The 14569-nt window shown below is 40.1% G+C and overlaps 1 protein-coding gene across 1 annotated transcript; it reads right to left on the bottom strand.

Annotated features, from left to right (window-relative positions):
- Positions 1-10922: 10922 nt before the first annotated feature.
- LOC129003488 (uncharacterized) lies at positions 10923-13044 on the bottom strand. Its single transcript, XM_054431784.1, has 2 exons — positions 11371-13044; positions 10923-10949 (listed from the first exon to the last, which is right to left on the bottom strand). Exons 1-2 carry the CDS (start codon positions 13042-13044, stop codon positions 10923-10925), a joined length of 1701 nt encoding a protein of 566 aa, XP_054287759.1.
- Between the last annotated feature and the right edge of the window lie 1525 nt (positions 13045-14569).

Below are 14569 nucleotides of genomic sequence, written 5' to 3' on the forward strand. Positions count from 1 at the left end.
CCTTTTATGGTCACCGGTGACACAGCTTATTCCCGGTAGGCAGAAATTGTAAATGGATGGGCCAGAGATTTCCCGTACGTTGGGATGAAAACCTCGCAAAAACTCTGCCTTTTCCCTACCTTTTGTGTAAATCATTTTAAAAGGAATGCAAAGTGCTGTAATTAAACCTTCATTGTATGGTACAGACCCTTCATTCCAACGGATACCATGATGCCGAGTTAACCAGCGAGCGGTTCTTTGCATTTTATCATTTAAATTTGTAATACTATAAGGTGGTTTGAAAATAATTTGGCAGTTCAAAGAGCCACCGACAACGGCCAACTCTTTAATTATAAATTTGTTATCGTTATCTGTGAAGGCTTGAAACTCAACTACTGCAAACGCCATTTGGCCACCTTTTGTACAGTGATATCTCATTAAACAAACGTTCGGCTATTAAAGTAGGTAACTGATCTGTACACTCGTTCACACCGGAAAGGACTTGATTGATACACTCTTTGATTAAATCGTCCCGGTAAAAAAGCTCCCTAAGTGAAATGTAAATTAGAGGGAGGTTATTAATAAACATGCACCATTCATTCTGGTTGAAAGTTATAGAGTGCTCTCCGTCAGAGACGTAAGCATACTGATGACCAAAGACCATGTTTACCCTAATATCCTCCCCCGTATCTACTTTGAACGAGTATTGGTTCTTGCCCTCGAGTGCTAGGGTGACGTCATTAAAGTGAGTTGCAAGCTGACAAAATGCATCGTACGACCAATAAACACAACCTTTTCTACCTTTAAATAATATTCCGAGCCCTCTATTTAAAAAAACCCCCGTCACAACACATTTTGTTAGGTCATTATCCAAATGATAGTCTGATTTCAAGAAAACCCCGGTTAGTAAATTTATAGGTTCTTTGCTCTTGGGAATGAGCATCGGCTCTATACTTACATCCATTCCCTGCGACGTCATCGCTCATACTAAATTTTCTTTAAACGGTTACCTTATTAACAGTACCTGTCAGTAATGAATATGTCATGTGAGTATCATGTAAAAGTAAACAGTACGCGGACGTATTTGCTGTAAAGGCTGAACCGGATTCAAACTCTACTCGCACATCAATAGGGCCTGATTTTATAGAATCATTTTGCTTTGAACAGTCAATAACGTACAGGGGTGCTTTGTCTTTGTATTTTTCTTTGTCCACTGCTGGATAGCTTTGTTTCCCGTAATACGAAGAATGGAAACGGAAAAACATTTCATAGAAGATAGACCAATCACCGTGAATGTTATCATATGGATAGTACTGCGAATTTAAATAAACTTTAATATTTTTTAGATCGCAAGCATCAAAACATGACATGTCCTTTTTTATGTCATTCTTGCGACTAGTCTGAAATCCTACGATTACGTAACGGGGTTTTTCAAGCTGACTGGAGGTCTTTACAGTCCACGATTGTAAAGTGGTCTGTGGTACTGATGGATACTCGTGCAGTTCCCACGATCTAAACGGTAAATGTACTTTTGTATCTTTTTCAATCATCTTTAGTAGTTTCAAACGGTAAGGATCAGACACGGTAACGTGTGGTACCCTCCAGTATACCCCTGTAATTTCCAAAACTACTTCAGCAGCATTTGTACTGTGTACTGCGTTTAAATCGGTCGATGACCGCAAAAGAATCAATTCTTGTCTGACATTAGCAATTACACGCTTATAGTCCTCGGCAAAACCTAGCAACATGTGCAAAGGAACACAGAATGAAAACTCTGTAATTTTCTCTGTTTTCCCAGAACCTAACCAACAAGCGTTTTTTAAACTTTCTAGTTCACCCTGTTGTACCGATAATAGGTTTTTAATGGTTGTTGTTATACCTACATTTTTTATTCGATCGACCTCGACACCCCCGATTTCATATCTAATATCGTCAAAAAGAAACGCTACAGCATTATTGACAAGATGAACTTCTGCAGCAGTTCCATCCTGTTTCTTTCCGCTAACCCTGCCCACGATATGGAGAGTACTGTCAAACGGTGCAGTTATTATGTCCTGTTGACTGATTGGAATACGTATTTCATCGTTATTCTTAAAGGTCGATGAAGCGTACGGTTTATGAGTGTGAAACTCAATACCTGTGATTACATCACTGTACTCTGCTTTATTTTCTATGTCCAACATCTTGAACTTTAAATCCTAATGAACGCAAAAACTTTGTATTGGTTGATGTTAACCGTACAGTGTCTTGACGCTTACTGATGGGTAAAGATTTTGTAACCTCCCTAAATACCAAACCCATTTTTCCTCCTTATATGCAGTCTGATGGATATATTTTCGTTTCTCAAGTTGATTCTCTCACCGTTTTGATCTTTGAGAGTGATTGTAACGTTGTTTATCCTCTTGACGTTCACAGGCAAATAAATGATTGTGTTGGGTACCTCCACTATTTTATAGCCTGGACCCACGTTTGGGTAGAACTCGTGTATAACATGGCCCTCAGCTCCATTGTCATACGAACCTCGAACTATATTACACTCTACGCGTATTACGTTTACATTAATGATGCTTACTGTTCTGTCGGAGGTGTGTTTTTCACCTGCTTTCAAAGTTTTACTATCAAAACCCAGTAGAGGAGCAAGCGTGTTACTTTGTGTAAAATCAATAGCTTGGCTACACTTTATTTCCGATTTTAGCGTATTGTTATTTGCTTTCAATTCCAATTCCACATCCTTCCCTACTTTTTCTTTTAGAGCAGTTTCTAAATCTTCAATCTCATATGCCCCTTCAGCTATTTCAATCATTCTACCATCGCCGTAATAAAATTTGTTATTTTTACCCGCTTCAATATTTGGGATCGAGTGAAACGTCATCAAGTCTATAAGACCAATCTCCCATTCTCCTTCACTAACGTCAACAGATGGGAAGTAATCTTTTGAAACATAGGAACCCCTTCCACTCAAGCTAAACATTGTCGAGAAACTGTAAGCACAAGTGTCCGCATACAACTGAATTGAAATTTTGCTTCCGCTCGTAGTTATAGTAAATGTCGCAGTTACCAAAATACTGTAAAAGTTCACGTGGTGGCTTGAGATTACCAAAACTATCGAAATAGTACACGATATCTTTTACCTTTTTATAACACACCCAGTGAGTACCGTTGCCGAAACTAGAATCCAAGTTTACAATAGCCGATTCATTTTCTTTTGGTGCGCTAGGGAGAGTGTCTCTCATATAAACTCCTCTAAAGTGTGGTATACGTAGTTCTTTTGCATAGTGTAATAAATCATAATTTGTCAAAGGCCTTATCGGGATCGAGCTTTTTTTTTACCAACTCTTTTCTTTGTCTTTTTCTTACCGGCCCCTTGTTTTGGGTAAGGTCTTAGGTACAAACCTTTACCCTTTGGGTACGGTCTTAGGTACAACCCGTTTCCCTTGGTGGGAGATTTACGCTTAACGGGGCTTTTCTTCTTCTTTTTACCACCCCCTAACTTTGTTTTAGTCTTCATAGCTGTAGTAACAGCCCAAGCAGCTGCTTTTTCAGCCAAAGATGCGTCTGAGGATTTAAATCGTCGCCACGCGCGCTCGGCCAACTCAGCGTCGGCCTGCCGTCTGTTCTCGGAATCTTTGTATTGCGAGTACGCAATGTCGTGCTGTTTGCAAGCTTCGTCTAATCCGTTGATTCCCTTGTCACCTCTAGCTAATCTTTTGGCTAATTTTGTACCTGGCCCACAGTAATTATAACCAGGTAAGTGAGCTTCAAAAGGTAATAAATCTACAGCCTTGTTTACAACGGAGGATATAATACCTCTTCCTGTGACTGCTCGTCTGCGTCTAACCGATGTTTTCCTCTTGCCTGCCATTTTATAACTGATGACTAACAGATACTACAATGTTTTAAAAAGGTCATCCCATGTAGACTGCTCTCGGACAACCTGTGTATTCCAATCTTCAAAACTAGGGAAACTAGCCCTCCCCCTGTTTATCTGTTTGTACAGTGTATAGGCCAGATCTGCCATCACTTCCTTGAGATATTCTTTGTTTACAGCATCGTTTAACCACCGTGGTTTACCCACGTTTGTCAGCCGTTTACTTTTAACGTCCCAATGTTTATCTTTATCGGGTAAAATTGAATTATTTTGTAGATATTGCAAGGTAACCGCATCGTGAATGTGGGCAGGATCGGACACCTGTCCTAACCGTTTATTCTTGAAATTCCATGCTAGTCCACCTTGTAAAGGTGTGTGATTGTCCAAGTATTGTTTATTTACGGCATCTCCCCCTTTACTGGGGGGTGCCACATTCTGAATAGCTGTATTTTTAACATCAAAAGCTCCATTTTTATTTTTTTGCAACGTGTTTTTATTGAAATACTCGAGATTTACAGCGTCTTTGTTGGCAACTGGGGAGGCAACATTCTGTATGACCAACTGTTTTGCATCAAAAGACCCCGCACCTCGTGTTATAGTGTTTTCCTTGAGAAATGATAGGTTAACGGCATCTCCATCCGCCTTTGGTGGAGCAACATCTTGTAGCCGGTAATGGTGTATCGAGTATGCGGTGGCGTCAGAGAACTTTAGCGGGGTATGAAGATCCATATATTGTTTTGTTACCGCATCTTTAACATCAACTGGATCAGCTATATTACATACACGTGTGTTTTGAGCATCAAAATGACCACTTTGCAGTGTCATACAGTTTAAAAGTGAATTCGCATGCGATCTAAAATTCATCGCATCAAGATTGTCTTTTGGATCGTCGACATTGCACAGACGTTTACCTTGCATATCGTAGCTACCATCCTGTGATAATGCAAAGCCTTCGCCTTTGGGTCCAACAAGACCCTTCTCCTTCTTAGTATAACGTCCAAACTTGTCTATGCCCATCGTGAGACTGATTTGTATCGACTGTTTCCGCTACCTTTTATGTATCCTGCTTCGTGCAGTTCCTCTACAATGTTTACAATCTCGTTGCTGTGTGAAGTATTTCCCGTTTCAGCTGATGCTACCAACAGTTTTAGTCTATCGACCAACTCGTTGGGATTATCCCAATGCACTATATCGCGAGACTTTGTACTTTTCCACGACATTCCTCTACCCTGTCTGACGGGAAACAGATCTTTGATCACGTGTCTGTATTTCAAACTACTATCACGTCTGATTTGATTGTCAAAATTATAACCCTTTTTGTGAGCATTTGAGGCAATCAATATACTTTTGTAAGCATTTAGATCGTCCTCTGTATACACATCGCTGTTTGGCAGTCTTTTAAATATAAGCTCATAGAGCCCCTCGGAAGGTGGGTATCTCGTGTTGTTAACAATAATGGTACCGTCAGTGTCAAATTCCATCACTTTGTTTCCAATCATTAAAGTGTTTCCTCTTTCATCAAACCTTGGACCATAGTCGTGGTCAATAGTTCTATGTTTTCCACCGGCGTCTCGTATAAACTGGGTCATATATTTTCTAGTTAACGGGTTCTCAAACTGCTCTTCAATGTACTTGGATGCTGTTTGGAAGCCTAATGGAGACGAAACAACCTCTTCCAATTGACTAGTTTCAGCTCTAGGTGTTGATATGGCTTCTGGTTTAAACGGTTGACCAATGTAATCATCGTCATCACTCTCATAGTCCATTGGCTCTTCTTTAGAAAGCTGTTCAATTTTAACATCTGTTTTCGGTTCGCCTTTTTTCAGTTCTCTAATTAATGGTTTGTATTGCTGTTCCAGCAATTTTTCACTCTCCACACTGCCATCTTTAAACTGTCTAAATTTACGCCTAACTGCTTCTTTTAACTCTGCTATTTGCAGAGTGAGATGTTTATTCTTCCGTGTCATCTTTGATAATGAGCCTGAAACACCACAGCTAGCCTCTTAAGGCAATTCAATCTGCCGAAAAAATAGTGCACGTTTCTTATGTTTACGTAGGTAGTGCACTACTTCTTTCAAAGATATGCCCGAGGTAATATCTATATCTCGGTAGTATCTCTTTGTCACTAGATCAAATTGCGGAATAGTGTACCTTTTTGACCAATTCCGAAAAACAAACGTTCTTTTCCAATTATCTCTCCATTGTGGTATTTCCGCTACGGTATACCGCTCACTAACGTCACTTTTTTCCATATACCTCTGCAAAAAAAGACATTGGACGCTTCATCTCATTGTGGTGTAACAGAAACGAGTTCAATAACCAAAATTCACTTGGATTCGCTCCAGTGAACTCACGCCACTGGTCAAACAGTTGACGATCAGTTATCGTATACACACCATTATTGAAACTTATTCCAAAACGTTCGCTATATTGTTGTAATGTTGGCAACGCAGCCTTTAGAAATTCTGTTGTAAACAGTCCTTGGCACAAGTTGTTTACCCCGGCATAAGGTTTACCACGAGATCTCGGTAATCCCGGAGGTACCGGACCATATGCTACATTATAACTCACATCGATATGGCATTTCGAAGCCATCGCAGTTTTATAAATCGTCAGAGGTGATCTTATTGGTAGAGTCCGTTCAGTCAATACTATACATCTTGCTGCGTGGGGAATATTGCAACCGTATTCGAGCATTCGGAGGTAAATCTGGGTAAAGTTTATGCTACCATGAAGGTTGCGCAATGGTAAAACCTTACCAAAAATATCCGGAAACGGTCTAAATCTTGAAATTATATTATGGGACTCTCTAACTGTGCAGTTGTTCATATCTTCGTGATAGACCACCAGTTCAAGAGGAACTTTCTTTTCTTCGCATTTTTCCAAAAATCTAATCCAGATTTCACGGTTGTATGTACGTTCACTCGCAGATATCATTAACAAGATAACCGGAGGTAGTACAGCGCTCTGTTTTGGCACTTTATGTCTCCAACACCGCCTATTGTACTTGTGACCATGACGTCCTTTTCTACTACAATAGTTTCCACAAAACTTTTTCCTATCGGAATAGTAATATGTGCAAAGATTAGATTTAACATTATGAAGTTTGGTATCGTAACCTCTAAGGTCGTTGTAGGTGTAGATGTTAACCATTATAACTCCTCAATGAAACTGTCAAATCCTATACGGTATCTACCTTTATTAGTGTCCCGAGTCTTGTCGATAACTAAGAACCCATGATTGTCTTTCCACGCCAGTGCACACATCTGTTTGAATCTATCAAATGGCATGTCGGTAGTGACATGGTCGCAATATATGTGTCGGAAATTCATATCATCCTGTTTGAATAGTATTAAAAGGTTTGCGTTGTCTCTGATAAGCTGCTTTGGTATAGCACTATACGTCTGACCCAAATAAAAGGTGTCAATATTGTTATGCCTACCCATAGTGAAATAGTTTGTAATGTTGTTGTGTTTCTCACAGGATATATCGTCAAATATCATTATTGAATGTGGTTTAGCTTTATTTGGATGAACTACCAAGTTGTTGTCACCATATGCAAAGTAACCAATTTCCTTAGGTAGAGCCAATGGTAAAAACTGGTATTTGGGCTGATTAAGGGATTTACAGAAAATGTAGATATTTTCAAAAACAAGACCATTTGGATCGAATAATAAATTAAACACAACATTTGTTTTACCCGAGTTGCTGGGGCCTGAAAGGATCCCGCGAATTGAGTCTGGTAGCAGATGGCCATGTTTATTTTTAGATGCCAGACCCTCGCCGAGATACTCGTCATAGTTTTTTACCGTCAAAGGGGGACTCTGCTGTGCCACACGCATCGTGTTCAACTGATGTAGCACACTCACCCTATCGTTTATAAATACGTCCGGATGCAGCTGCTTGATCTACACAGAGCCGTCAACGGATGCTCTAAATAAGAATGTCGCTTTTACTAAGCCACGTGTCGCTTTTCTTGTCAAAGCCAAGCCATCTGACTTTTATTTTATCTCCTTTCCGCTGTAACACTCTTTCAACTAAATATACATCTCCGGTCTTTGATTTATTTAGCTCCTGTTCATAAAACCCTCCCTTTAGTATTTCACCGTTATGGTCTTTGAGTACATATGTAGGTGGTTTTGTTGGTTTGATAGCGTAAATGGTGAAAACCTCGTTTGTCCAGTTTGGCAGATAGCCTTTAGTAAAAACTCTTTTATACTTACTAATCCTAACACTATCCCCCAGTTTAAATTTTGGTGCCAGCCTTTTTCCCTTCTTGTTTATCCTTTTTAATATTTCCTTTACATTCTTTTGTTTCACATCTTTTGGTTTCATACCAATTGTTTTATGTACCGAGTTATTATATCGTTTGAGAATATCAGGAAGTAATGACAACCATTCATATGTACCCTTTGCGGTAAACTCTTTCCACATCCACTGTTTCAAAGTTCTGTTATATCTTTCCACGATACTAGCTTTTAAATCAGAAAACGTAGAATAATGGTTAATTTTATACTTTTTCATGAGAGCACCAATATGTTTATTAAACCATTCGGTCCCCTGATCGGTTTGAAAGTGTTTCATCTTATGTTTGATCAAAATAGGTTCAAGTGCCTTGGCAACTGCCGGACCTGTCTTATCTTTTAATGGGACTGCAAAACCGAGTTTTGAAAAACAATTGATCATAGTCATGATGTATCGATTACCTTTATTGAACTTTGCATAAGGCTGCATCTCTACGAGATCGGCCTGGTACAAATCATTCAACCCTTTAAGAGTCACTTTCCGTCTAGTGTAATTTTTTCTAGCAGGTTTGTGTAGCTCTTCAGCTATAGCACGTCTGACATCCATTGTTAAAATGATACAACTTGACAGTGTATTGATAATTTATTAAGTTTTTTAGAAATGCTGCGGCCCCTCCACCGCCGCAGCTCGTGATGGCCTCCAAAAACAAACTAGTTGCCACCTCCGTTTATTTTTTGTTGTTTTACAAGTATTTAGTTTTTACAATGTTTACAAGTGACTTTACGGAAGATAAATAAAGGAGCCATGCAAATGCGGCATGTTTCTTTTGGGACTTTAAACTTTGGATACATGTAGTTACCTCTTCGCTTTAAGCGAGAAGGAAGATCAACCATTCTTCCACAGTCAATACATAACCTATTGGAGCCTCTAAAAGACTCATAGTAGTTTAGGGTTACATAACCACAGTTTTCCCTATGATAGCTCAAAACGTCCTGCCTTAGCGTTGATGGAAGATCAACACTTTCTTTTACATAAGGTAAAAGGATAACGTTTGTGCAAATCTCCCTAATTGAAAGCTCAGACAGGGACAACATGATGGCAAGAAGGTTCCAAATAGAATAGTCTTTTTATTTGCCCCCCAGAAAAGCTGCGGCCCCTCCACCGCCGCAGCTCGTGACGGCCTCCAAAAACAAACTAGTTGCCGTCTCCGTTCCCCCAAAATTTCTCTTACCACCTTCTCAAGGATGGGATCAAGGATTGTAGACAGGAACATCTTCTCAATCTGGTCCAATTGTATAGACGTGCTGCACAGATGGTGCATCTATCTCTTGGAGTCTTAAATTTTGCTACACATACAACTGTTCCAAACCGTCGAAAAGAAATATTCGCTGCCTCTCCACAATCCTTACAAAACTCTTCATTGTCGAGAAAACAAATATAGTAGTAGACATAGCCACAGTTTTCATGGTGGTAATTGAATATGTAATCTTTAATCACAGGTGGGATTGCTGCTTGCTTTACAGCACTCAAAAGAAACATGTTATCAGTAATTGTTCTAGCTGAGAGCTCAAGTAGGGACAACATGGTGGCGAGAAGGTTCCAAGTGGAATGACACTCACCCCTCCACACATGGTTTACGGGCCTTTCGGCCGCGCCAGTGACCTTCATACATGGTTTAGAGGCTTTTTAGTCAGCCGTGCCAGTGACCTTCACATATGGTTTACGGGCTTTTTAGTCAGCCGCGCCAGTGACCACCATTCACACATGCACAAGGAGTAGCTCAAGTCCCTCCAGATTTGAGCGCCTCAATGTACAAACACATTCAAAAATAGCCCCACTCCAGTTGGATCTCAGCCACCATGTGTTTCGCATCGTGTTTCGGCTGGATATTCTCCATCAAGCGCGACGAGCCGTCGCCATTTATCGTCAAGACAAGGGTGGTATTTCTTAGACCGGTGGAGCCAATCTACGAAGAACTTCGACCCTTAGATCTCAGGCCACCACCGTTACCACCAAGAAACACAGAATATGCCACCATAAAGGTATGTAGTGATAGTGGAGAGGGGAGCGCAACACATGTGCAGCATGTGCAACATGTGTGTTTAGTGTCCAACATGATCTCTCTGATGCTGGTCGTTAGTGATTTTGTTCAACATTATTTATATCGCAGAGTATGTGAATTTTTGAATTTGAGTGAAGAAGACAACGATTCAGACACAGATTCGGAATTTGGGGTCAATTGGGGCCCGGGAGGGTGGAACGGGTGGAACGAGGTAGATATTGGGGACTGGGAGGAGCTGAGTGACAGTGATAGTGATAGTGATTCAGGAGTTGAGATCTTGGTGAGTTTTTTGAATTTTAAACCCATATGGAAGTGTATCATAATTGCTACCATGTTTCCTTTTTGGCCCCGTAATTTTAAACTGTTTGACCTCACTGATTGTAACTATATTCCTATCCTTTGTTCGTCTGATTCTATTTTCCTCAATGTCCATTGTTTGTGCAGCATCACCAAGGACCATCTCTTTCAAACTGTCAAATCCAATCTTTTTAGAAGTTTTCATATTTAATGTAAGTCCTTTTACTTTACAAACGGGAATCAATTTTTGTTTGTTTGTTGACCACACGAGGTATGCATAGGTTTTTGGCCCTCCAGATACAAACTCTGTTATGTATGAACCTGGTCCATACTCGGCCAACTCATCGGTCATTTCCCCTAGATAATCTCCCGTGGGAACTCTATACAAACCACCCTTGTATACATACAATACAGAATCAGTATCATAATACAACACTTGACCACCCAAGGCATCTAGATGCTCATAGAGCTTTAATCTCGCTTGGGCAGTAGTGTAAGCTGCCACCACAACATTTACATTTTGCAATGGCTCCCCAACCTCATCAATGTACTCCCAGTTGACAACAAGAACCTCATCATTGACAATCTGTACTCTATTTACATCTATTTCGGGGCTAGTTAACATTTTGAAAAGTGTTTTTGGGTCCCTGACAATTGTAGCTTTGGTCTGATTTTCACGCTGTCCAAATTTTCCCCAAAACGAGTTCAACATAAGCTTAGCCAATGACCTCAAGCCACCATTTTTTACAATTTTGTCTTTTTCCAATTGGACGCCCTCTTTCTTAAAATAATCGTCAATGTATTTGTTTTTGTCCTCATCAGTTTCACACCAACTAGGAAACCCAGATGCTTCCTGTTTCATTTTTAAAAATTTATTTATAAAATCAGTAAACAATCCCCCATTTTCATATGTGGCTACCTTATACTCCCAAAGTTCATACATATCAAGTACAACATAGCCCTTTTCTACAGCTTTACGAACTTCGTCCATAGTCCAGGTCCCAATTAGTGCTCTGTCACCACTTTCGTGGTCGCAATCACTTTGAACCTGACCATCTCCACAAGTCGCACACAAAACAAACATTAACTTGTCATTCATTTTAGCTGGGAGCACAGGATGGTAAAGATCGCGTGGTGGGAGTACTTTACACTTTAATAGGCCCTCAACATTAAGACCTCTCTGTCTACACTCTTTGTCTCCTACATAGATTGTTGGATGGCCTACAGGGTACTTGCCGTATTTACATACCCAGGGATAGAGAGAGCATACATCAACGTATTCAATAGTTTCCCCTTCGGAGCATTTGTGATACGTTTTAGTATTCCCGGTTCGGCCCCCAAAAAATGCTTGCCTCGGATTCAGGGGTAAATTGTTGAGGATCGGCAACTTGTCTAGATGTTTCAGGTTTTCTGTCTTTTTCAACTGTCTAAATTCACATTCCCACATTTGTACAACGTTATCACCCAACTTTGCTATTTTTGATTTGGTCCGTTCATACCGCAAGTGGAGTGAGTCAGAGGGGTCCTCTTTCAAAGCAAGTTCACGGTCGTAGGGAAAGCATTTAGGGCACCCGTGCCAGTAGCATCCTTGAAATTCGTAAATATTCTGACCGTCAAACCCATCTACTTTCAGTTTATTGATCTTAACTTCTTTTCCACGACCAGCGTGTTCAATTCTAACTCCACGTTTCTCCTCTTCCCACGATAGCCACTGTAAAGCAATAGCCGACTGAGCGTCTGCAAGCCTATACCCGTTTTTAGGAACGATGCCAATGGTATTTTTCTTCAAAAAGTTCCGACGGAAGGCCAAATTGCATGCACTGGCGATGGTTACAGCTTCAAGAAACGGGTCAACATTACACTCTTGCAGAAAAATTGAACGGAACTTTAAGCAAGCTTGGGCCAAGATATCAACGTCCGACATACAATACTCGAGGATTTCTTTCTTAAAGTCAAATGTAAAGTGGTTTGCAACCTGATCATTATACCAGTTTTCAAAATCTTTATATGATTTTTCAAACATAGATTCTGGGCAGTAAAACTCCTTTGGTGGCATAGAGCCCACATAATTTTGATTCTTAAGAGTGTTAAAGAGGTGGGGGAAATAGCCTTTCTTCTTTTCCGGGGGCAAGTCAAAGGCTTTGGGTAGTGCAGCAAGAGGCATAGGGAAATAACTAAGTGAATCAACAAACCTCACATTGTCAATCTCCATCAAAATGACCTTAGTTCCCCGCATTACAAGTTTCGGAGTAAACTTTGTATCCTCCAACACATATTTGAGCAAAAACTGGAAATCAAAACCCTGCCCATTGTGTGCAATAACACATACATCTTTAAAATTTCTACGGACTTGCATCACATAGTCCATGAACTGAGTGACTGGTTCAGAACTAAACACTCGTGTACGATTTTTACAAGCCATACAAAATTTAGCCTCAATACACTGATAACAAAACTGTTGTGACACACACAAGTTCACTTGATGCAATTTAGACTCAGGATCTGAGGGCAGAGACTCATCTTGACGGGTTTCCAAGTCAAAGAAAATAAACAAAAACTCTTTAGATTTAGGCTTTCTTGTGTCAGGTTTCATATAGCATTTGTGGTTAGGTACTTCAAATGAACTGCAAGGTTTGCAATATACTTCACCACATTTATGAGGCTTAGATCGATCTCTAATCCAAACCAATTTCCCACAGTCTAGACATTTCTTTACATTTTTACATCTATCAGCTTGATGCGCGATAAAACATCTCTGATTTTTATAAGTCATGTTACATTTAGGGCACAGAACACCACCACTCTCCACTACACAGGGAGGTGAGATAGTTTGACACTGTGGGCAAATGTTTGAGCAACGATGCTCTCTTTTATGATCGTAGGGTACATGACAGGCTTCACAGAAATAATTACAAACAAAAGCAGCAGTCAAACAATTAATCACATTGTAGTGTCCATTGTGAAACAACAAGTTAATTTGGAACTTAGGGTTCTCTACATTTCCCTCAAAGTAGACATCACGTCCTTTCCTGTCATAGTTGTACACGACAATTTTGTAGTCCCTCAAAAACCCCTGAAATTTTTCAAGTTCCGGGATCCCAGCTCCACCCTCTGGCATTTCAACCCTAGCTCGACGCACAAGTTCCTGAGCCCTGATTGTTTGCCTATTTGCCCTATCCTTTCTAACTGCATTATAGTCAGGATCTTTACTTACATTGGCCATAGCCACTACAATTGCACGGGGAAGACACAATTTATCTTTATTATTTATAACAACAATTCCCCGTCTTGCCTTGCATTCCTCATCAAACGTATTGTAAAACCCTGGTCTTACCCTTCCAGAGCCTACAGGAAGGTTAATTCTAGTGCATTCCACTTTAAAAGTGTCGGTTGATTTTATGGATTCAGAGTTTGATTGCACAATACCACCAAAGATTTGCCACAACACGTTTTCATCAATTTCAGTAGCAGGCCGAAAATTTACATAGCCGGGTGCTTTTGATTTCAAGTTGAGACTCTCCAAAGTAAATCCAAGTTGATCATTTTCAAAAGCTTGTTCTTTCATACTATTTACAATTTGTGCAAACCCTTGTCTCAACCAATCAATCTCATTAGTCTCCGGAGGCGGATTAGTGAATTTAAATACTGTTTTACTTCCATACAATCTAAATTTATTTACATAAGTTTGATCGGTACTTATTAAAGTAACAGGCTCGACTACTTTAACGGGTTCAACTATTTCATCAGATACGTTATCAGCCATACTAACATCCATCGTCGTCAAACGCCTAGAGCAAAGTAAAAGGGACGCGGAGACACAAGATCTAGTGGGGCCACAGTCTGCGCGCGCACACGGCTAAATATAGCTCACCGATGCGCACTACAACACCGAGACACAAGATGTGGTGGGGACACAGCTGCGCGCACACAAAGCTGAATATAGCACACCACTTGCACAATACGTTACACAAAAGAAACAAAGTTCACTTACCACTGATGTGTCATAAATAATCAGACTAACATTAACACTAGAAATAACTTGCAAACATAACCTCAAAACATCAAACACAAGAGCACACGTCCAACACATTCAATTGCCAAAAGCAAAGTGAAAGAAA

This window comes from Macrosteles quadrilineatus, unplaced genomic scaffold (genome assembly GCF_028750875.1).
Source record: "Macrosteles quadrilineatus isolate MER2022 unplaced genomic scaffold, UCM_ALF_1.0 Scaffold_9__3_contigs__length_116548681, whole genome shotgun sequence".
In the NCBI taxonomy this organism is placed as follows: domain Eukaryota; kingdom Metazoa; phylum Arthropoda; class Insecta; order Hemiptera; family Cicadellidae; genus Macrosteles; species Macrosteles quadrilineatus.